Source organism: Gasterosteus aculeatus, chromosome Y, assembly GCF_964276395.1.
Source record: "Gasterosteus aculeatus chromosome Y, fGasAcu3.hap1.1, whole genome shotgun sequence".
Taxonomy (NCBI): Eukaryota; Metazoa; Chordata; class Actinopteri; order Perciformes; family Gasterosteidae; genus Gasterosteus; species Gasterosteus aculeatus.
Window position 1 is genome coordinate 3,286,803 of NC_135709.1, and position 19,961 is coordinate 3,306,763.

The following is a 19,961-nucleotide window of genomic DNA, read 5'->3' on the forward strand; positions in this document are numbered from 1 at the left end:
ACAAACACATCATCAATGGCGGACGTTGCTTTGCTATTGATGTTCATGGCTTTGCGGACCTAAATCGACATCCAAACACGGCGGATCAAACATGTTCGCGCGGCTCGCGTTTTTGCCTAGTAGCGTCCATTGTGTTGTTGTTAGCTCGATTAGCTGCTGTCGAAAAATGGCAGATCACAAAGTTTCTCTCGTCTTGTTGGTCACGGTAACCCCGCCCCCAGCCGCTGACGTAAGCGGTTCTTACTTCCAGACCAGCAACGATATGGTGCTACTTAAGAACCACTTTTACTGGTTCAGAGCTGGTGCTTTGGTGGTGGAAAACCAAAGAACCGATTTGAAACTAGGCTCTGTCTCCGAACTAGCACCAGTTCTGCCTTGGTGGAAAAGGGGTAAACACACACACAGACAGAGACACACCCACAAATACCCTGGCAGTGGCCCTGGGGCCGTCACACCAAATGTGAATTGAATTTACCCCAATGATGTACCCCAGGATTATGTCAAAAAACACGTTTTTTTCTTGTTATATTTTGAAAATTAACCTTCCTTTCGTTCCTCTCTGTGTGTATATAATTTCTGCATCTCCCTTTGTCCTGTGCCAGTTCGTCTTGTCCTAACGAGATGTGCGCAGTATTAGGCCTATGCAGTGTTATTTAAGTCGCTATAGGGTTGACGTGAATTGTACACTTTGGGTCGCTGTGTTAGTGAAGTGGTTTTAGTAGCCTTGCTACCGTCATGGTTATATAGGTTGGAGGGTGCGGGCTAAACCAATGCTATGTCTCCTGCCTTGAAGTCAATGCTCCCTTTTATAAAATATTGTTATAATAAAAGTATTCTTCCAAATCCTTACACGCCCTACACGACACTAGCACCAGCGTTATACGTCACTCACCCCAAATGATGTCATTATATTTATTTTTATATTTCAGTACATTTGGTTCAATAACATAATAACGTGAAAGCCGAAGCTCAGTAGCTGCTCGGGCCGATAAGTGACGAAACACCGGGCAGAGAATGGAGGCGACCTGAGTGAGGCTGCTTCTTTAAGAAGAAGTTGGTACCAAAACAAACATTTGCCAAACCAACCACTAGTCTTCATCCTCCACGTGTTTTCTTGTAAACCTGAAAATAAAGAACAAGTCATACCTTCATGTCGCTGCTTATTACAGCATGGATCGAAATCACTGTTAACCCTCCGCTATGAACAAAATTACTGCGCACAGAACTCGACTCTATGGGCTGCTGTTGTTTCATGCTTTATGTGCAACGATCTTGTCTAGACAGTTAACTCTGAACATGGTGTATAGTAATCAGTGATACAGGCCATACATGCACATTGAGTGTTGTCTAACTTATAACAGAGACAATATATTTGAAGGGATTTGAAATATTTGCAGCCCCGACAGCAAAAGCAATTGAAAGTGAAACATCTTGTGGTGCACAATGCTGCAAAATTAAGATTATGATTTACTGGTGGACATTTCCTAAAAATGTATGTTTAAACAATAGAATGCATTATTAAATATGAGAAAACTGCAACATCTGAACATTCGAAAAAAACAGATACTTGTTTCATCTGGTTGCCATTAGTAAAATACTTTTATAGAGGGAGGTTTTATTACCTCTTACAATCATAATATAATACTGTCAAAATAAAAAACAATAAACAATAAAAGAGTTTGCCTTTTTCAGTGTGAAAAATGCACACTGTCATACTCTCATGTTATAAATGTAAATATATATGTTATACTTATACCGGTTAAATTAAGCTTTTTTTCGTAAGTTGCAGGGTTTTTCTTGTTTTTCCTGGTTTTTCTTGTCAGGGGTTTGAACTTTCCAAAGAAGTTCTACAAATATCAAAGAAGTCATTTTTTTAAATAAAACATTTTTTTCAGCAAAAGCTTTTTGTCTGCTTTGGTTTTCCTTGCAGCTAGGTAGACACAGTTTAACTGGAGTTTTCACTCCTGTGTAACACATTATATCCATCAGATGGTTGTTTCATCCTCCCTCCGATTGCATCATAATATCTGGTGATTTGGCTTTGTAAGCCCAAACATCATTGTCTTTTATATTGCTGTACTTTGGACAATGTTTAGGTATCTGAGGCACAATGACAGAGGTGACGAAGGTTGATTATTAATGGTCTAGTTCAGCAGGGGGCGCTATGTGAATAAGATCAAGCCCCGCCTCTGTCTCCTATCACGTCCTCCGACTAGGTTTAAATATCTTGAACTGACCCAATGTGCTCATCTTGTTTCAAACTTATCTGACAATATGAGCGGAAGAGGAAAGGGTGGAAAAGGACTCGGCAAAGGAGGCGCCAAGCGTCACCGTAAAGTCCTCCGTGATAACATCCAGGGAATCACCAAGCCCGCCATCCGCCGTCTGGCTCGCCGCGGCGGAGTGAAGCGCATCTCCGGTCTGATCTACGAGGAGACCCGCGGTGTGCTGAAGGTCTTCCTGGAGAACGTGATCCGCGATGCCGTCACCTACACCGAGCACGCCAAGAGGAAGACGGTGACCGCCATGGATGTGGTCTATGCCCTGAAGAGACAGGGACGCACCCTGTACGGCTTCGGAGGATAAACACAGACTTCCGTTACAAACCAAACGGTCCTTTTAAGGGCCACGCACTCTCTCTGAATAGCTGATGTCCTTGTAAGGAGTTCCTCAGAAAAATGGCAATATTGTTGCATATGTTCTCTCTACCAGTAAGATAGTGAGGTAGTGAAAGTTCTCAAAATGTCTGAAACATTTTGTACGTAATACTTTTGCTTTTCCAGAAATATTTCAGAATCTGCATTTCCAAATGTATGAATAACTTATTGAGCCCCATCCCAGTGAAGGGGCAATTCTATATTGAAGCCTGACATTGCCTTTGTTTGGTTTCCCTAAGTGTATTTTAGGATCTCTGATCCTGAAATTTTATTGCTGATCACCCTCTCCCGTAGAAGTTTTCTACAATTTACATCTTACATCTATATATATATCTTAAAATGAGTACAAGCCAGAATGCAGATTAGGGGGGGAAATGTACTTTGCCCATTCAATTAATCCCACGTATCGACCAGTAGTGATGGCAAAGTGAAGCTTTCTGAACCACTGAAGCTTTCCAGCCAATTGTATCGGAAAAAGGTTCATTCATTCAATGCATCGCAAACTATATGACCTCTGCTGTTGAAAACCTATAGTGCATATGTATCGAATAGCCTACCAGTATATTTTGGCCCAGTTATATGTAGGTAATATAATTTAAAATACCTGCAAGTGCTTCCTACTGCATGTGCAGTTCATGGCAGTCATAGGGACCTATGTGAATTGTTTGAATGTGGGAAGTGATTTGCAGAGGAAAGGTCAGTGGGGCGGTGATTGTGCTTTTGGACAGGTTTCTTATGACAGGATATTGAGGTGCTTATGGACACATGGGATGGGACATGACATTATTATTGATTTTTATTGAGAAACACAATTTTCTTCACAGTGTTGGCGTTGAGTCGGTTTCTTTTTGTAGATACTGTTTCCCCAGCTTTAGAAAAAACGCGCTCATATGGCACGGATGAGGCAGGAATGCTCATAAGATGCTAATACAAATAGATCTGGGTACACATCTTTGTTTTTGACCCTGTGACCTTGTGTGCAGGATAAGCGGTGTGAAGATGGATGGTTTTATTGTAACAGTCCAAGTTAGGTATAGTTTTGCTAGATGATTATGCGTAACTCTGGGCTAGGATCAGATGGTTATACGTATAACTACAGAGCTTTAAGCCTTAAGGAATGTCCGCAGAGAAAGACCATGCTTCATGTGCGAGCGAGTGAGTGTTGAGTAGGCTACAGCGGGGAGCGGTGTCAAACTCAATCACCATGGGCAAAAAATAACCTGCCATAAAAATCAAGATACCTGATACGTATGATACCAGAATTCAATCCAACACCACCTGCATGTCTCCGGCAAAAAGCCCACCTGCGATCTCCTGCTGTAAGCAGAATATAGTTGGGTTTGGCGACGTCAGATGCCCGTTGGTGACAGGTGGGCCGGTATTGGGCAAGCCCAAACCCATAGGCCCACCAGAGGTATTCCCGACGGCCAATCCGCCCCTCTGCATGCCAATATCAAGAGGATGTACTCAATCTACTATTGAAACATTTCAGATTGAAGGGGTCTGAAACATTTGTAAATTAGACACTGTTCAGATAGTGAAAACATAATCTATATCACATGGACCTGTTTATACAAAAAGTGCAAATTGATCAAAAAGTTATATAATCTAATTACATGTCCATGATTATACCAGTACTCATCTTCAAAAGGGATCTTTAAACAATATATTTCTTTAAATCTATAATATATGGGAAAATGATAGACTGCTACTTGGACTTTTTGGCCGTGCCGGTTTCCAGGCTGCTGTGTTATAACATGTACGTCTAGGTCTGGTCTATGCCCCCAGGCCCTCATCTGGGTCTTAAAGTATACGACTACTTTCATTTGGTGTTTTAACCAAAAATGACATTTGCAATCCTGGATTGTAAGTTTGAACTGTGCAAGAGGAGCTACCATTGAGCAGACTGTAATATCCAGCAACACAATGCTGGCAAATGTGCAACTAAGTTAGAAGAGTAAAATAAGCTATGAAGGCCTGGGCTGAATCTTTTACATAATTTATGTTGAATGCTTGAAAATAATGATGATCGGAATAAGCATTCATAACAATAATAAGGATTATGTGGACATTGTTATCAAAATCTAAATTTCAGTGTAGACTTCCTTATTCAGCTGAAAACTATCACAGGTAAAATAAGTAACATTGCAAAATTTATGCTTTCCAAAAGAGGCAACATGTTTGAAGATTACAAGTTGAACTAATAAGTGTTATCGGCAGAGGACATGTCCGCCGAGCAGCTATAAGCCTTCACCGTCATCAGTGTGTTTGCTGCTCCCGGAATAACTTCAGTTTATTACAAACTGATCAACATCCGATGGTTGTTTTCACATTGAGAACCTGAATAAACATGTGGATCAGATGGAAAACGACTTTTGATGGCGATATGATGTTATTTAAATACTTTTAAGAGAGAAATGAGTGGGAAAAGCCGCTGATCACTGCTGTCCACGGCGCTGAGTAGGTGAGGTTTGGAGGCTCCTCAAACAAAACGCATCGATCATCAGAGCTCTACGTGACCTGAACACGAAGATAAACTAGTCCGCTATCGGCTCCTCCACCTTCAGCCTCCAGCACCTGATGCACATTTAGTTTTTAGTCTTTAATCAGTGGAGAGAAAACACAAGTGACTCGACTTTCAGGCTGCACGAGCAGCTCCGGGCTGGGTTGAGTCTCTACGGTTCTCATGGTGCGTTTAAGTTCAGTCCGCTGCTTTCAGCTCTTCATCAGTCTCACTCTCTCGAGTCCTCGACGATACAAACGTACAACGGGACGAAATGGCAGAAGTAGCTCCAGCTCCAGCCGCCGCCGCGCCCAAAGCAGCCAAGAAGAAGGTGTCCAAGCCGAAGAAGGTCGGTCCCAGCGTCTCCGACCTCATCGTGAAAACTGTGGCCGCATCCAAGGAGCGGAGCGGCGTGTCTGCTGCCGCCGTCAAGAAGGCTCTGACCGCCGGAGGATACGATGTGGACAAGAACAAGGCCCGCGTCAAGACCGCCATCAAGAGCCTGGTGGCCAAGGGGACTCTGGTCCAGGTCAAGGGGATCGGGGCCTCCGGCTCCTTCAAGATGAGCAAGACCACCGCCGACAAACCGGCAAAGAAAGCCGCTCCTAAAGCCAAGAAGCCCGCGGCCAAGAAACCCGCAGCGGCCAAAAAGCCCAAAGCAGCGGCAGTGAAGAAAGTTGTAGCCGCTAAGAAGTCACCGAAGAAGGCGAAGAAACCCGCAGCGGCCAAGAAGGTGGCCAAGAGCCCCAAGAAGGTAGCAAAGAGCCCCAAAAAGGTGGCCAAGAGCCCTAAAAAGGTGGCCAAGAGCCCCAAGAAGGTGGTGAAAAAGGCCCCTGCAGCCAAGAAAGCTCCAGTGAAGAAGGTCGCTAAGCCCAAAGCCAAGAAAGCAGCACCCAAGAAGAAGTAAACTGACCTCAGTCTGAAGAACCAACACCTCTATAAAAGGCTCTTTTAAGAGCCACCCACTCCTTCCTCAAAGCGCTTTTCCTTCATTATTCAGCTGTTGAAAATATAGCTGGGATTAATCTTTAATGATTAATCACTATTGTAGCTGAATAACATTTTCAAGGGAAAAGTTGAGTCTGAAATCATCAGAACCTGATAAATGTGCATGAAAATAATGTATATTAGAGCAGTAGATTTATTTTTAGCGTTCTAGAAAATATCAATTGTTCACTGATCAATTGAATTCATTAAATTCCAACAACTGAACAAGTGTGAGCATCTTAAGAAATTTATCAACCAGAGGGAAACTTAGACACTGCTAAAGACAGTGGAAAATGCATGAAGTACAAAACGGGAACAAGGAATCAATCTTGTAATTTAGATTTGTTGCCATTAATCCTCATTGCCCGCATATATTACTCCTATTATTATATAACTTCAGATAACTTCACCTTTTAAAACTGAGTTTTAAAGTATTATAAATCAGGAAATAGTCTTGAGAAGTGGATGGCTCTTTGAGCCTGTGGGCTTATAGATTCCCTAGAAATAAGTTGGATGATATACGCATTTTTCCTCAATATATAAATGGAAATCTCACCGTAAGCATCGATGAGTGGCGAGGATGAGTATCCCAAGTTTTTATGATTCAAAGATCTATGTAACCATTATAACTGCAGTGACAATTGTATTTAATTAAAGACTGGAGGAAATCATATTACATATAAGTACCATTGATACCATACCACTGAGCTGCTCGTACTTTACATGAATGTGTTTACATAATATGTACTTGCACTCACATAGAAGACAGTAAAGGAAGATGATCTTATGAAGTTAACCAGTATTAGGAGCTTCAGAATTATAGAGCCTCTTGTTCTTTAGCAAAGCAATAAAGGAGTATATCACTGAAGGCTCCTGTTTAAGTCAGTAATGCAGAAATCTTACCATTCATTTTTAATACCAACATTGCAGAAATGTGTAAAAGCAGATTTAAGGATTCATCAGAGGCAGTCGGGCGGCTGAGGAGCGGTGACGCTGATTCAGACCTCCGGCCCCTGATTGGTGGAGAACTCCTCCTGGAGCTCAGCCGCGCCTCTAGAAGCGAGTCTCCGCTGCTCATTGGTGGAAAATGATTTCAAACTGCCCGCTAAAAACGGTGAGCTCGCGCCCTCTGTCTTCGTGTCTGGAGCCTCTTCTCTGGTTGGTGCGCGCGTCAGGAACCGTCCCGCCCGCTCCGCGGACATATAAAGGAGGGTTTGACGCGTTCACAGACACTTCCTTCCCTGAAACAGTTTAACAATGAGCGGCAGAGGCAAAACCGGTGGAAAGGCCCGAGCGAAGGCAAAGACCCGCTCCTCTCGTGCTGGACTCCAGTTCCCAGTCGGTCGCGTCCACAGACATCTGCGCAAAGGGAACTATGCGCAGCGTGTCGGCGCAGGAGCCCCCGTCTACCTGGCGGCCGTGCTGGAGTACCTGACCGCTGAGATCCTGGAGCTGGCTGGAAATGCTGCCCGCGACAACAAGAAGACCCGCATCATCCCGCGTCACCTGCAGCTGGCTGTCCGCAACGACGAGGAGCTCAACAAGCTGCTGGGCGGAGTGACCATCGCTCAGGGCGGCGTGCTGCCCAACATCCAGGCGGTGCTGCTGCCCAAGAAGACCGAGAAGCCCGCCAAGAAGTAAAGCCGGAGACCTCCATCCACCACAAAGGCTCTTTTAAGAGCCACCCACCCACACGAAAAGAGCTGTGATCCTCATACTTTGTCTATTACGTGGTCCTACTTATTAAGGTCATCCTAATAAAGTCACAACTTTATCATTACCTCACAACCGTTTAATGCATCAGGTAGAAAGGACACCACTGCAGCTAACTTGAGAACTTTACAGTTTTAAATCAGACACTTGAGGATGTAGATGGATTTACTTTCATAACCCCCTCATAACATTCCACCGGTCACTCCCCTTCACACTGCACATGTCACTTTAACTGTAATTCATCACTTTGTCGTCACTTTACTTGTTCGCTAGTGCACTTTATGCTTAATATGTTTTTTTTAACTCTTTTTTATATTTTACATTTTTAACTAACTTTATTCCATTGTTTTATACTAACCCATAGCCTTATTCTACTAACCCATTGCATTAGCATTTTACTTTACTTTATTACTTGTGCACTGCTGTCTTGTTGTCTATTGTCACACTGTCTACTGTCGCGCACCAACCGCCAAGACAAATTCCTTGTATGTTTGACATATTTTGGTAATAAATGTTTCCTGATTCCTGATTCAACATCTGACTTTACTGCCGTATGAATCAGACACCTGGCAGTTGATGACAAATTCTAAAGATATAATATTCCTTTAGAATTCAAGTTGATTGTAGCATGAGATGTGTAATATAAAGGTACGCAACATTTGGATGCTTTTGTATAATAAAGACCGAGTGTCTGACGAATAAGGTAGATGTATTATTCAAGATTTCTTTGTAGAATAGTCTCGCTGAATAAGACTCAAACGTTTTAAAGGATAAAAGCTCTTTAAGGAAGGATTGAGCCTTTAATAGAGGTGTTGGTTCTTCAGACTGATATCAGCTCACTTCTTCTTGGCTGCTGCTCCACATAATTGAGGGAATGTTTTGCTATTTGTGCCTTATCTGCTTCATGTTGAAATAGCTTCACACTTCGTTGACAAACTATTTCCTGATGTGTTTATTTTTTTAAATGGAACAGTATTTATTGAAATGGTCATAATTCTTCTTAAATTACAATCCATTATGTATGTTTAATTGAAATGTACATTTTCTCCATTAAAAAACAAATGTTCAGTGATGATGGATGGGCCAAATTCTGGAGTCTGAGCAACATTTGGATGCTTTCGTATATCAAAGAACTGCAGGTGTTGTCTGTGAATGAGTAACATTTATCAGATTTCCTCCGAAAATGGTCTTTAGAAGCTCATGTTGGCTGACGATCACAAATCAGAAATTGTGGATTTCCCAATTTCCCATCAGCAGTTGTATAGTTCAACTAAATAGAGTAAATTAAAATGATTTTATGACATGATAAAATTAAGTCACATGTCTCAAGTTGTAAGCACAATAATTATTGTGCTATTCCTATGTGATATCAACAAAGTCGATCTAATTAACTAATTTCAAATTGACCCGATGATTGATGTTAGGCTACCTTGATTCCTCACTCAAACGTTAATTTAAACTAGACGTCAGTCATCAGGATAATCTGAATATGAATATAAACTATACATGTTTCACAGATCAGTGTGCTAAATGCCAAAAAGTCCTATTAAGGTGCCCTATAATATTTAGTTATGACTAATAGACATGCATTTGTCTCTATTCTGAATGAAAAACAGATGTGTGTCACGTCTTTACACATCAGGAATTGAAGTTTGTGTATATGTAATTATCAACAGGGTGCCCTGTGATTGTGAATGGTTTGTGTGACGGTCATTAGATGATTTCAGTGCATGCAATGATTTATACAACATGATTCTCAACATGCAACTCTGTTGTGAAACGACAAATAAAAAACAATCTTGTGTTAAGTCAAGATCACTAAAGTGATTCAATCTCAATAGAGAAATCCGTTTAGATGCGATGTTTGTGACGCATGCGCAGTATCACGCAGAAGGCAACCAATCACGCTCGAGCAACAGCACAGTGTACTTTGCATCTAGTTCATATATGAGCACCGTGCTGTCGAAATTGAGGCATTCTCAGTTTACAGAGAAGTTTCCAATCATGCCGGAGGTTGTGAAAGCGCCCAAGAAGGGCTCCAAGAAAGCCGTCTCCAAGGCCGTCAGCAAGAGCGGCAAGAAGAAGAGGAAGACCAGGAAGGAGAGCTACGGCATCTACGTGTACAAGGTGATGAAGCAGGTCCACCCCGACACCGGCATCTCCTCCAAGGCCATGGGCATCATGAACTCGTTCGTGAGCGACATCTTTGAGCGCATCGCCGGTGAGGCCTCTCGCCTGGCTCACTACAACAAGCGCTCCACCATCACCTCCAGGGAGATCCAGACCGCTGTGCGCCTGCTGCTGCCCGGCGAGCTGGCCAAGCACGCTGTGTCTGAGGGAACCAAGGCCGTGACCAAGTACACCAGCTCCAAGTAAACCTGATGTAGACCACCAACACAAAGGCTCTTTTAAGAGCCACCCACTTCTTCTAAAGATGATTTCCTTATGCTTGTATTTAAAAACTCTTTCCTCATGTGTTCGTTTTTAAAATGGAACATTATTTCCTTAAATTATTCATAATTCCATCTGTTATAAATATTAAATTTAAATGTGCAAATTGTTTAATGATTGCTTATCAATTTAAAGCACAAACTGCCTTGTTGCCTTAGAAAAATGTGCATCGTCCAACTTATTTCTAGGGAATCTATAAATCTAGGTGAATCTGTTTAATTTAACGGGGGCTCAGAAAGGGCAGGAAGGCAAGGTTGAATATAAATGGAAACACATCAAGGGTGACGTAGACCACCAACACAAAGGCTCTTTTAAGAGCCACCCACTTCTTCTAAAGAACATTTCCTGATGCTTTTTCTCAATATTGAAATGAATAGAAAGTTATCAAAATACACTCAAGCAGAACTGAGAATGCTAGTAATGGTGTTAAAACTGTAATTGTAGGTTGCTCACTCTAACCACTTAAACTAAGGGTTTTCTGCTACGCTGTGCAAGCTTTTCATAAGCAATTGCCACCTAATTCCTGTACCTCCTGTCTGATTCAATGCTTCTGGTTTGAGGTGTATTTATCGAGAACTGCATTTCTTCTGGTATGTAAGAGTAGGGTGATGCCATCAGCTGCGTCAAGCTCCTGTAAAATGTTGTCTTTTTTTTAACAGTCTTGTCATATCTTGCTATTTCAAAATGTGTGATGGTAAATAATCCCATAGACCTTCCGGTAAAGGAATAGGACATTTTGAGAATGCAAAAGGAATGTTCATATGTGAGCTTGACTGTACGGCTACGGATCTTGTTACTGACTCATGCAGATATTCATTGAACATTTTAATGGACCTGGATGCAAGAAGGCAAAAAGCTCTTACGGTGGTGTTTTATGTTTGTATTTTGACAGAAGAAATAAAAGGAGTCATTTCACAAGCAAAAAGTGTCACGTCCTTTCATATATGGGATCCGTTAGTGATGATTGGAAGCATTTCTTTGTAGAACTATACGGCAGAAACACCAGACACACAAAGTTTATTTTTCCTCAGGTCGTCGCTCTGATAAGAAATCCGTCACGAAATTATAGCCGTGGACTAAATGTTTCAGAGCTTGACATTGGCAATAATAAATATATAGTCGAGACAACCCTAATGCAGGTGTCCGTGGAGCGAGCCGGGCGGCTCCAGGCACGATAACCGAGGGCGGGCAGCTCTTGGCGGACAGTTTGAAATAGTTTTCCGCCAATGAGCAGCGGAGACTCTCTTGTGGAGGCGCGGCTGAGCTCCAGGAGGAGTCCTCCACCAATCAGAAGCCGAGGTCTAAATCAGCGTCACCGCTCCACAGCCGGTCCACACTTTAAGAGCCGGGTGTCTCCTCTCAGAGTTCACTTCTCTTAACAAGAGCGAGACGAGACGATCATGGCACGAACCAAGCAGACCGCTCGTAAGTCCACCGGAGGCAAAGCCCCCAGGAAGCAGCTCGCCACCAAGGCCGCCCGTAAGAGCGCCCCGGCCACTGGCGGCGTTAAGAAGCCTCACCGTTACAGGCCCGGTACCGTGGCCCTGAGGGAGATCCGTCGCTACCAGAAGTCCACGGAGCTGCTGATCCGCAAGCTGCCCTTCCAGCGACTGGTGAGAGAGATCGCTCAGGACTTCAAGACCGACCTGCGCTTCCAGAGCTCTGCTGTTATGGCTCTGCAGGAGTCCAGCGAGGCTTACCTGGTGGGCCTGTTCGAGGACACCAACCTGTGCGCCATCCACGCCAAGAGGGTCACCATCATGCCCAAAGACATCCAGCTGGCCCGTCGCATCCGCGGAGAACGAGCTTAAACCCCCTGATTCTACTCCCAACAACGGCTCTTTTAAGAGCCACCTTCACTCTCTGTAAAGAACTATTCCTTAACGTGACCATCACTTCATGATTTGAGAAGTCATCTAGTCAAGTCCAAATGAATATCTGCTGATTTAGAGTTGAATTTAGATCAAGTACTTTTGAGTAGAAAACTTGCCGTTCACAAAATTCACCATGTAACAGATGTGTTTAGGAAATGGTAGAAGTCTACTCAAATACTGATCTTTTCTTTTTTTTGGTCCTGCAGTAGACAACAAAACACACATTCGTTCAGCAGGAGGCGCTGCAGAACCACGTTATAGCCCCGCCTTCGTCTTCCATCACGTCCTCAGACTGGCTTTATAAGTCTGTGAACCGTCTCGAGTTTATCATCTTTGTACCAAACCAACCAGTGAACATGAGCGGAAGAGGAAAGGGAGGAAAAGGACTCGGCAAAGGAGGCGCCAAGCGTCACCGTAAAGTCCTCCGTGATAACATCCAGGGCATCACCAAGCCCGCTATCCGCCGTCTGGCTCGCCGCGGCGGAGTGAAGCGCATCTCCGGTCTGATCTACGAGGAGACCCGCGGTGTGCTGAAGGTCTTCCTGGAGAACGTCATCCGCGATGCCGTCACCTACACCGAGCACGCCAAGAGGAAGACGGTGACCGCCATGGATGTGGTCTATGCCCTGAAGAGACAGGGACGCACCCTGTACGGCTTCGGAGGATAAACACAGACTTCTGTTACCAAAACACAAACGGTCCTTTTAAGGACCACCCACCTTCTCTATAAACGGCTGACTTCCTTGTAAATAACCAGTGTTCAGAACGCTAAGATCTAATTGTTAATATGTGTCCATATCAATACATTACCAACGTACTTCAATGAGCACATCACTGGTAGCTGACTGGTGATTTTGTCCTGCGTGGCAAAATCATATGCCTCCTTTTGATACACCGAGCTGCCAACTTTTCAAAAAACCATGAAGTCAGATTTTGTCGGGGGGTGACCAAAATATTGCCGCGCACGTAGCCACACACGTTGGTGGCTCAAATATCAGGAACTTGGTATTCATTTGGTGTAGTACCCGTGTTGTACCCTGCGTTATTTCATGCATTCTAGTGTATTTTTGGGTCGTATGCCTGAACTTATTCTGATTCATGTTCATCTGCTCATGACTTGTGGGGCCTTCTAGACTTGAGCTGAACATTCAACCAGAAAGCTATTGCTGTGTCTCAATGACTGTCTATGTACCACAATATAGCCTAATTGATAGACCTGTGTTTAACATTTGACCAATTTAGGTTGATTGACATTTTGATTACAATGGTATTCAACTAATTCTTAACTGAAACCTAACCTATATTGTTAATAATTGTATTCTTAAGAGCACTTAATTATTTATGTTCAGCAAAAGATGACAAGTTTAGATAGGTAAAAATATTTTTCATTATCAAACAAAAAAGTGCAACAAATAAAGTGCTTAAACAGTAGTCTTTCAAAGCAAAACAATGGATACACATAATATAAATACACATGAATAAAATAACAAAAGTAATTTTTTCATTAAGCATTGTTTATTAAGGCTGCTCACAGTGAGCATTCCATTCGCATTTCAACGCATTTTCAGCAGGAAATGCATTTTCTAGTTATTATTATATAAGTTATATATAAGTATGTGTATATAAGTTATTATAATTTCAATGTTTTTTTAATTAATTAATTTATTTTATAGGCGTGCTGCACACAATTATTATTAATATTATTATTAATATAAACAGGCCTACCTATAATTTATAATTTTTCACTCACCTTTGCCAGTGTCAAATGACCCCAACTAAGCAGATGTTTCATACCTTGACAGCTTTGATGTTATTTTTATTTGAAAATAAATAAATGGGATATCTGTGATATTTCAAATTAAAACAAACTGTGAAGACTCGATTACTACTTTTGCAAACCACTAGTAAAGATAAACAAATATGTGCCAGGAATCAAGTGTTGATATAGTAGTGGGGATATAGTAGTGTGGATGGCTGTTCCAGTCCAGTAATTTCTACTACACAATGAGGCCTGCTGGTGGTCATTTTGATCTGGGTCATACAATTCTCTGTTATATAGCTGACCCGGCCCCGGCCCCCCATCACAGTCAGGAACGATAATGTGGCCCCCAGAGAAAAAAGTTTGGCGACCCCTGTTCTACTGATAGAACCATTTGCAGGGAACCCAAAATCCTTTAACCACTCGGGCAAAAACTCTAGAGATCTCCATATTTCTGTCTCATCACATGCATAATGGGTCCCTGTGGAGGACTACTTTCTTTTTACTTTTACCCTGTACACACCTTTCAGGCGTGTTAAAGTATACTTTTCAGTCCTGAAAATATAGTCGTCACTATAAATCTTGATTTTCTTTTAACCTGGAAAAATACAAGTTAAAACCCAACAGAACATATTGGTTAATAAATATAAGTCAAGGGCGCAAATATCTGTGTTCAGATTATTTTTATCCGAAACGTAATATTGTTCCTGTCTTCCTGTTATGTCAAGCGTTCCAATTATGCAATTTCAGAGTGTTAGTCTGAATACAATCGTTAATCCACAAATTGCTCCTTTCTTCCTTTGTAAAAAGGTGGATGCTGATTGAGATACGCCATAAAACTCAATTGTCATTCTAATTTCATATTATTGCTTCTGAATTGTTTTAGTGTTTTTTGCTCAGAATGGTACTCAATGCATTTTAGGTTCCACACTGGGCTGGGTTGAGTCTCTACGGTTCTCATGGTGCGTTTAAGTTCAGTCCGCTGCTTTGAGCTCTTCATCAGTCTCACTCTCTCGAGTCCTCGACGACACAAACGCACAACAACGGGACGAAATGGCAGAAGTAGCTCCAGCTCCAGCCGCCGCCGCGCCCAAAGCAGCCAAGAAGAAGGCGTCCAAGCCGAAGAAGGTCGGTCCCAGCGTCTCCGACCTCATCGTGAAAACTGTGGCCGCATCCAAGGAGCGGAGCGGCGTGTCTGCTGCCGCCGTCAAGAAGGCTCTGACAGCCGGAGGATACGATGTGGACAAGAACAAGGCCCGCGTCAAGACCGCCATCAAGAGCCTGGTGGCCAAGGGGACTCTGGTCCAGGTCAAGGGGATCGGGGCCTCCGGCTCCTTCAAGATGAGCAAGACCACCGCAGACAAACCGGCAAAGAAAGACGCTCCTAAAGCCAAGAAGCCCGCAGCAAAGAAACCCGCAGCGGCCAAAAAGCCAAAAGCAGCGGCAGTGAAGAAAGTTGTAGCCGCCAAGAAGTCACCGAAGAAGGCCAAGAAACCCGCAGCAGCAAAGAAGGTGACCAAGAGCCCCAAGAAGGTAGCAAAGAGCCCTAAAAAGGTGGCCAAGAGCCCCAAGAAGGTGGTGAAAATGGCCCCTGCAGCCAAGAAAGCTCCAGTGAAGAAGGTCGCTAAGCCCAAAGCCAAGAAAGCAGCACCCAAGAAGAAGTAAACTGATATCAGTCTGAAGAACCAATGCTTCTATAAAAGGCTCTTTTAAGAGCCACCCAATCCCTCCTTAAAGAGCTTTTCCTTCTCTTAAATTATCAACACAATACTTTTAATGTTTACCTCTAATCAAAGATACTGTTACTGTTGTGGATGAACGCACTTCAGTTTGAACTGTGTTCTATTTTCTCCAACGCGTTTACTTATCTGACAGACGTCTCTATTTAAAGCACCCTCATTGTGATTATCCTGATGTTGTCCCACTATTGTCCCGCTTTCTGGCATGTTGCTGCTAGACTAACTGGCTCATTCTGGTTGATGTCTCCTAGTGTCTACAGACACACATGAGACCTTTGACCCACTGCTGGTGTCTTTACACTATCCTGCCCAAACTTTTGCTATGTCGTCAGACATGTTTCCATTTATATTCAACCTTGCCTTCCTGCGCTTTCTGAGCTCCCGTTAAATTGAACAGATTCACCTAGATTTATAGATTCCCTAGAAATAAGTTGGACGATACACATTTTTCCTAATACATCATAATAGCCACTATTGTGTGTTTTTGGTACTCCTTTTAGCAAACAAACCATGGATGAAGATCAGGCAACAAGGCAGTTTGTGCTTTAAATTGATAAGCAATTTGCAGATTTCAATTTAACATTTATAACACATGGAATTATGACCATTATGAATAATTTAAGGAAATAATGTTCCCTTTTAAAAATGAACACATGAGGAAAGAGATTTGAAATACAAGCATAAGGAGATCATCTTTAGAAGAAGTGAGTGGCTCTTAAAAGAGCCTTTGTGTTGGTGGTCTAGTCAAGTTTACTTGGAGCTGGTGTACTTGGTCACGGCCTTGGTTCCCTCAGACACGGCGTGCTTGGCCAGCTCGCCGGGCAGCAGCAGGCGCACAGCGGTCTGGATCTCCCTGGAGGTGATGGTGGAGCGCTTGTTGTAGTGAGCCAGGCGAGAGGCCTCACCGGCGATGCGCTCAAAGATGTCGCTCACGAACGAGTTCATGATGCCCATGGCCTTGGAGGAGATGCCGGTGTCGGGGTGGACCTGCTTCATCACCTTGTACACGTAGATGGCGTAGCTCTCCTTCCTGGACTTTCTCCTTTTCTTGCCGCCCTTGGTAACGGCCTTGGACACGGCTTTCTTGGAGCCCTTCTTGGGCGCTTTCACAACCTCAGGCATGATTCAAGTCCCTTTCGTAGATTGACAATGTCGATATCCCAACAGGACGGCGTCGATATATGAACGAGATGCAAATATTTCTGTGCGGTTGCTCGAGATTGATTGGTTACCTTCTGCGTGATACTGCGCATGCGTCACACACATCGCATCTAGGCGGATTTCTCTATTGAGATTGAATGGCTTTAGTGCACTTGACTTAACACAAGATTGTTTTTTATTTGTCGTTTCACAACAGAGTTGCATGTCGAAAACCATGTTGTAAGAATCATTGTGTGCACTGAAATCATCTAATGACCGTCACACAAACCATTCACAATCACAGGGCACCCTGTTGATATTTACGGGACGGTTCCTGACGCGCGCACCAACCAGAGAAGAGGCTCCAGGCGCGAGAGCAGAGGGCGGGACCGCTCATATATCGCGGACAGTTTGAAATCATTTTCCACCAATGAGCAGCGGAGACTCGCTTCTAGAGGCGCGGCTGAGCTTTTGTTCCCAGCAGTTACCGTCTTCTAAATGAATGAATCTATGAAGTACCAACAACGTTCGTTTCAGTTCATCTAATTCAGGCTTTTCCTAATAAATCCTATTTTCTGGCTCTCACATAAATTGTGTCTGAGAGAGATTCATTTAGTGTATTTACTTCTCCAGAAAGTGAATGGCCACATTTGTGTCAGTATGGGATGGCCGTGCGTGGAAAAAATTGATTTTTTCTCTCATTTTGTACCCTGATCAACCATTTTGAGGTAATGTAGTTCTGTATTGAATCATTCACCAAAAAGGGGCATGTAAGTTATACATCCCATTTTTTAGTGAAGGCGTCGAAGTGTGTCGGTGTACATCACCCTTATAGCACTGTAGTGAGAATCCTCACTATTCAATGTCTGCGGATATGTGGACTGGCTGGCTGTGTTTGATATCTAAACTATTTGTTGTACTCTTGTATCGGTCAGAAGGCTTTACAGTCTGTACACATGCAACATCCTCTGTCCCGAAACCCACACATCGGCAAAGGAAAAACTCCCCCAAAAATGGAAAAAACCCTTCCATGGGGAAAAAAGGGAAGAAACCTTAGGGAGAAAGTCAGAGGGCGGATCCCACTCCCGGGATGGACAGATTACAATGGATGTCATGTGTACAGAATAAAAAATGTAAAAGATGTATAATACATTTAATTCCTATGACAGAAATGATTCAAATAATTGCGAGTAGCAAGCCAGGCCCACGGCAGGACCACTGCAGGGACGACCACCACCATGAGATAGAACCACCATCCACAGAAACCTGGGGGAGGGAAAGCACAAAGTCTTTAGGAGAGGGTAATGTTGGTTTATGATGACAGTAATATGATTTAATATTTAAAATAATAATCATCATCAAAATACAATCATAACTGTACATTGGTATTATTCTATTACAGTTGCAGAAGTAAATATTGTCATTACTTTATTGATTACACAGTTTCAGAATCACGGCTGTATTCTGGTGTACACTATATGCATTTTTATTAATTTTATGAACCGGATCGTCAATTTGTTTCTAATATCCTACACAGGCAATAAGGATTTGCATTGAAAAAAAGAAATCTGACAGTTCGAATATTATTTTAAATTGTGGACATACTCAACAGTAGGGCTGCAACTAACAATTATTTTGACAATCGATTAATTGGTTGATTTTTTCTTTGATTAATCGATTAATTGGATAATAAAAACAGCATGAAAAAGCTTTAATTTCCAACCCTTTATTCTAAAACAGAACTGCAAGTATTTGTTACTTCCACCCCTGCCGTTTACAAGCACAAACTGGCATCGTTCCGATAAATAGGATTTAAACCAGCTGAGTGCCAATCAAATGTTCTAGTCTCTGCAACATGATACAATGGTATATGGTGTCAAATGCGGCACTGAGGTCCAGCAAGACAAGAAAAGAGATGAGTCCTTGGTCCGATGCAAGTAGAAGATCATTCGTAATTATCACCAGTGCGGTTTCTGTGCCATGATGCACTCTAAATCCTGACTGGAAATCCTCGAACAAATCATTGTTTTGTAGAACACATAATTGTGTTAGTCACATAATTGATATGCAACGAATTTCTCAAGGATCTTAGAGAGGAAAGGAAGATTAGAGATAGGTCTGTAGTTGGCCAACACCCCTGGAGCAAGAGTAGGTTTCTTAAAAAGAGGTTTAATTAAAGCTACCTTGAAGGACTGTGGTACATGTCCTGACAACAAAGACAGATTCATTATATCGAGTGAAGACTTCCTTCAGCAGACGGAAATCGGATCCAAGAGACTAGTAGAAAATTTAGACTTCGAAATTAAAGAAGTCAGTTGATCAAGGTTGATGGAAGAGAAAGCATCCAAACAGGCATCAGGGCCCACTGCTGCATCCAAGGTTCCTACATCTGAGGACAGGTTTGGCACTGGCTGAAGGCAGGAGACCATCAATTTTCTCTTTTAGAGTCAGAATCTTATCATTGAAGACATTCATGAAGTCGTTACTACTGAGGTCCTAAGGAATACACGGCTCAACAGACCTGTGACTGTCAGTCAGGCTACAGTGCTGAAGAGAAACCTGGAGTTGTTTTTATTGTTCTCTATTAATCATGAGTCATACGATGCTCTTGTGTACAGAAAGCCTTCTTATATGTTTTATGGCTGTCTTACCAAACTAGCCTAGATCCTTCCGATTTGGTGAAACGGCATAATCGTTCAAGTTTTCGCACAGTTTGCTTTAGGTTCCGGGTTTGAGGGTTATACCAAGGAGCAAACTTCCTTCTTGTTGCTATTTTTCTTTCCAGAGGAGCTATAGCGTCCAGCGGCTGGGTATCTGGTGCTACTGCACATAAGTTAACAAATACATCGCACCCAACCTTGAACGAGGAAGAGGGCCTACACAGTCAATAATCAGGTGCTCAAATGGCTGGTTTACAACAGGAATTGGATACAGGTGAGCAGCTTTCACTTTCTGGTTTGGCTTACCAGTTAATTGACAAGTGTGGCACGTTTTGATGTGGCTTGCAACACTTTTCTTAAACCGCGACCAAAAAAAAATGTCTAAGGACCCGATCATTCGTTTTACCAACCCCCATGTGACCCGACTCATCATGAGCAACACGCAAAACCAAATCATGAAATTTCAGTGGCCCACTTC

General features: G+C 42.8%; 6 protein-coding genes and 2 pseudogenes across 8 annotated transcripts; 7 read left to right on the plus strand and 1 right to left on the minus strand.

The window, feature by feature from the left end:
- The first annotated feature begins 1,570 nt into the window (after positions 1 to 1,570).
- Positions 1,571 to 2,743, plus strand: LOC144390824 (histone H4). The gene has a single exon (XM_078097299.1). The coding sequence runs from the start codon at positions 2,275 to 2,277 to the stop codon at positions 2,584 to 2,586; it is 312 nt and encodes a 103-aa protein (XP_077953425.1). The 5' UTR covers positions 1,571 to 2,274; the 3' UTR covers positions 2,587 to 2,743.
- A 2,642-nt stretch (positions 2,744 to 5,385) lies between these two features.
- Positions 5,386 to 6,379, plus strand: LOC144390826 (histone H1 pseudogene; annotated as a pseudogene). The gene has a single exon (XR_013454636.1). The product of XR_013454636.1 is annotated as a histone H1 pseudogene (transcript).
- A 995-nt stretch (positions 6,380 to 7,374) lies between these two features.
- Positions 7,375 to 7,919, plus strand: LOC120809072 (histone H2A-like). Its single transcript, XM_040162649.2, has one exon. The coding sequence runs from the start codon at positions 7,405 to 7,407 to the stop codon at positions 7,786 to 7,788; it is 384 nt and encodes a 127-aa protein (XP_040018583.1). The 5' UTR covers positions 7,375 to 7,404; the 3' UTR covers positions 7,789 to 7,919.
- Positions 7,920 to 9,833: 1,914 nt separating this feature from the next.
- On the plus strand, positions 9,834 to 10,255 carry LOC120809493 (histone H2B 1/2-like). Its single transcript, XM_078097300.1, has one exon. It carries the CDS (start codon positions 9,865 to 9,867, stop codon positions 10,234 to 10,236), a length of 372 nt encoding a protein of 123 aa, XP_077953426.1. The 5' UTR covers positions 9,834 to 9,864; the 3' UTR covers positions 10,237 to 10,255.
- Positions 10,256 to 11,711: 1,456 nt separating this feature from the next.
- Positions 11,712 to 12,875, plus strand: LOC144390827 (histone H3). The gene has a single exon (XM_078097301.1). The coding sequence runs from the start codon at positions 11,712 to 11,714 to the stop codon at positions 12,120 to 12,122; it is 411 nt and encodes a 136-aa protein (XP_077953427.1). The 3' UTR covers positions 12,123 to 12,875.
- Positions 12,542 to 12,875, plus strand: LOC144390828 (histone H4). Its single transcript, XM_078097302.1, has one exon. The coding sequence runs from the start codon at positions 12,542 to 12,544 to the stop codon at positions 12,851 to 12,853; it is 312 nt and encodes a 103-aa protein (XP_077953428.1). The 3' UTR covers positions 12,854 to 12,875.
- A 2,061-nt stretch (positions 12,876 to 14,936) lies between these two features.
- LOC144390829 (histone H1 pseudogene) lies at positions 14,937 to 15,633 on the plus strand (annotated as a pseudogene). The gene has a single exon (XR_013454638.1). The product of XR_013454638.1 is annotated as a histone H1 pseudogene (transcript).
- A 793-nt stretch (positions 15,634 to 16,426) lies between these two features.
- Positions 16,427 to 16,832, minus strand: LOC144390831 (histone H2B). Its single transcript, XM_078097303.1, has one exon. The coding sequence runs from the start codon at positions 16,803 to 16,805 to the stop codon at positions 16,434 to 16,436; it is 372 nt and encodes a 123-aa protein (XP_077953429.1). The 5' UTR covers positions 16,806 to 16,832; the 3' UTR covers positions 16,427 to 16,433.
- Between the last annotated feature and the right edge of the window lie 3,129 nt (positions 16,833 to 19,961).

What these genes read in the sequence shown, in the direction of transcription:
- LOC144390824 (XM_078097299.1), top strand. Translation starts at nt 2,275, where the DNA reads ATGAGCGGAAGAGGAAAGGGTGGAAAAGGACTCGGCAAAGGAGGCGCC.
- LOC144390827 (XM_078097301.1), top strand. Translation starts at nt 11,712, where the DNA reads ATGGCACGAACCAAGCAGACCGCTCGTAAGTCCACCGGAGGCAAAGCC.
- LOC120809493 (XM_078097300.1), top strand. Translation starts at nt 9,865, where the DNA reads ATGCCGGAGGTTGTGAAAGCGCCCAAGAAGGGCTCCAAGAAAGCCGTC.
- LOC120809072 (XM_040162649.2), top strand. Translation starts at nt 7,405, where the DNA reads ATGAGCGGCAGAGGCAAAACCGGTGGAAAGGCCCGAGCGAAGGCAAAG.
- LOC144390831 (XM_078097303.1), bottom strand. Translation starts at nt 16,805, where the DNA reads ATGCCTGAGGTTGTGAAAGCGCCCAAGAAGGGCTCCAAGAAAGCCGTG.
- LOC144390828 (XM_078097302.1), top strand. Translation starts at nt 12,542, where the DNA reads ATGAGCGGAAGAGGAAAGGGAGGAAAAGGACTCGGCAAAGGAGGCGCC.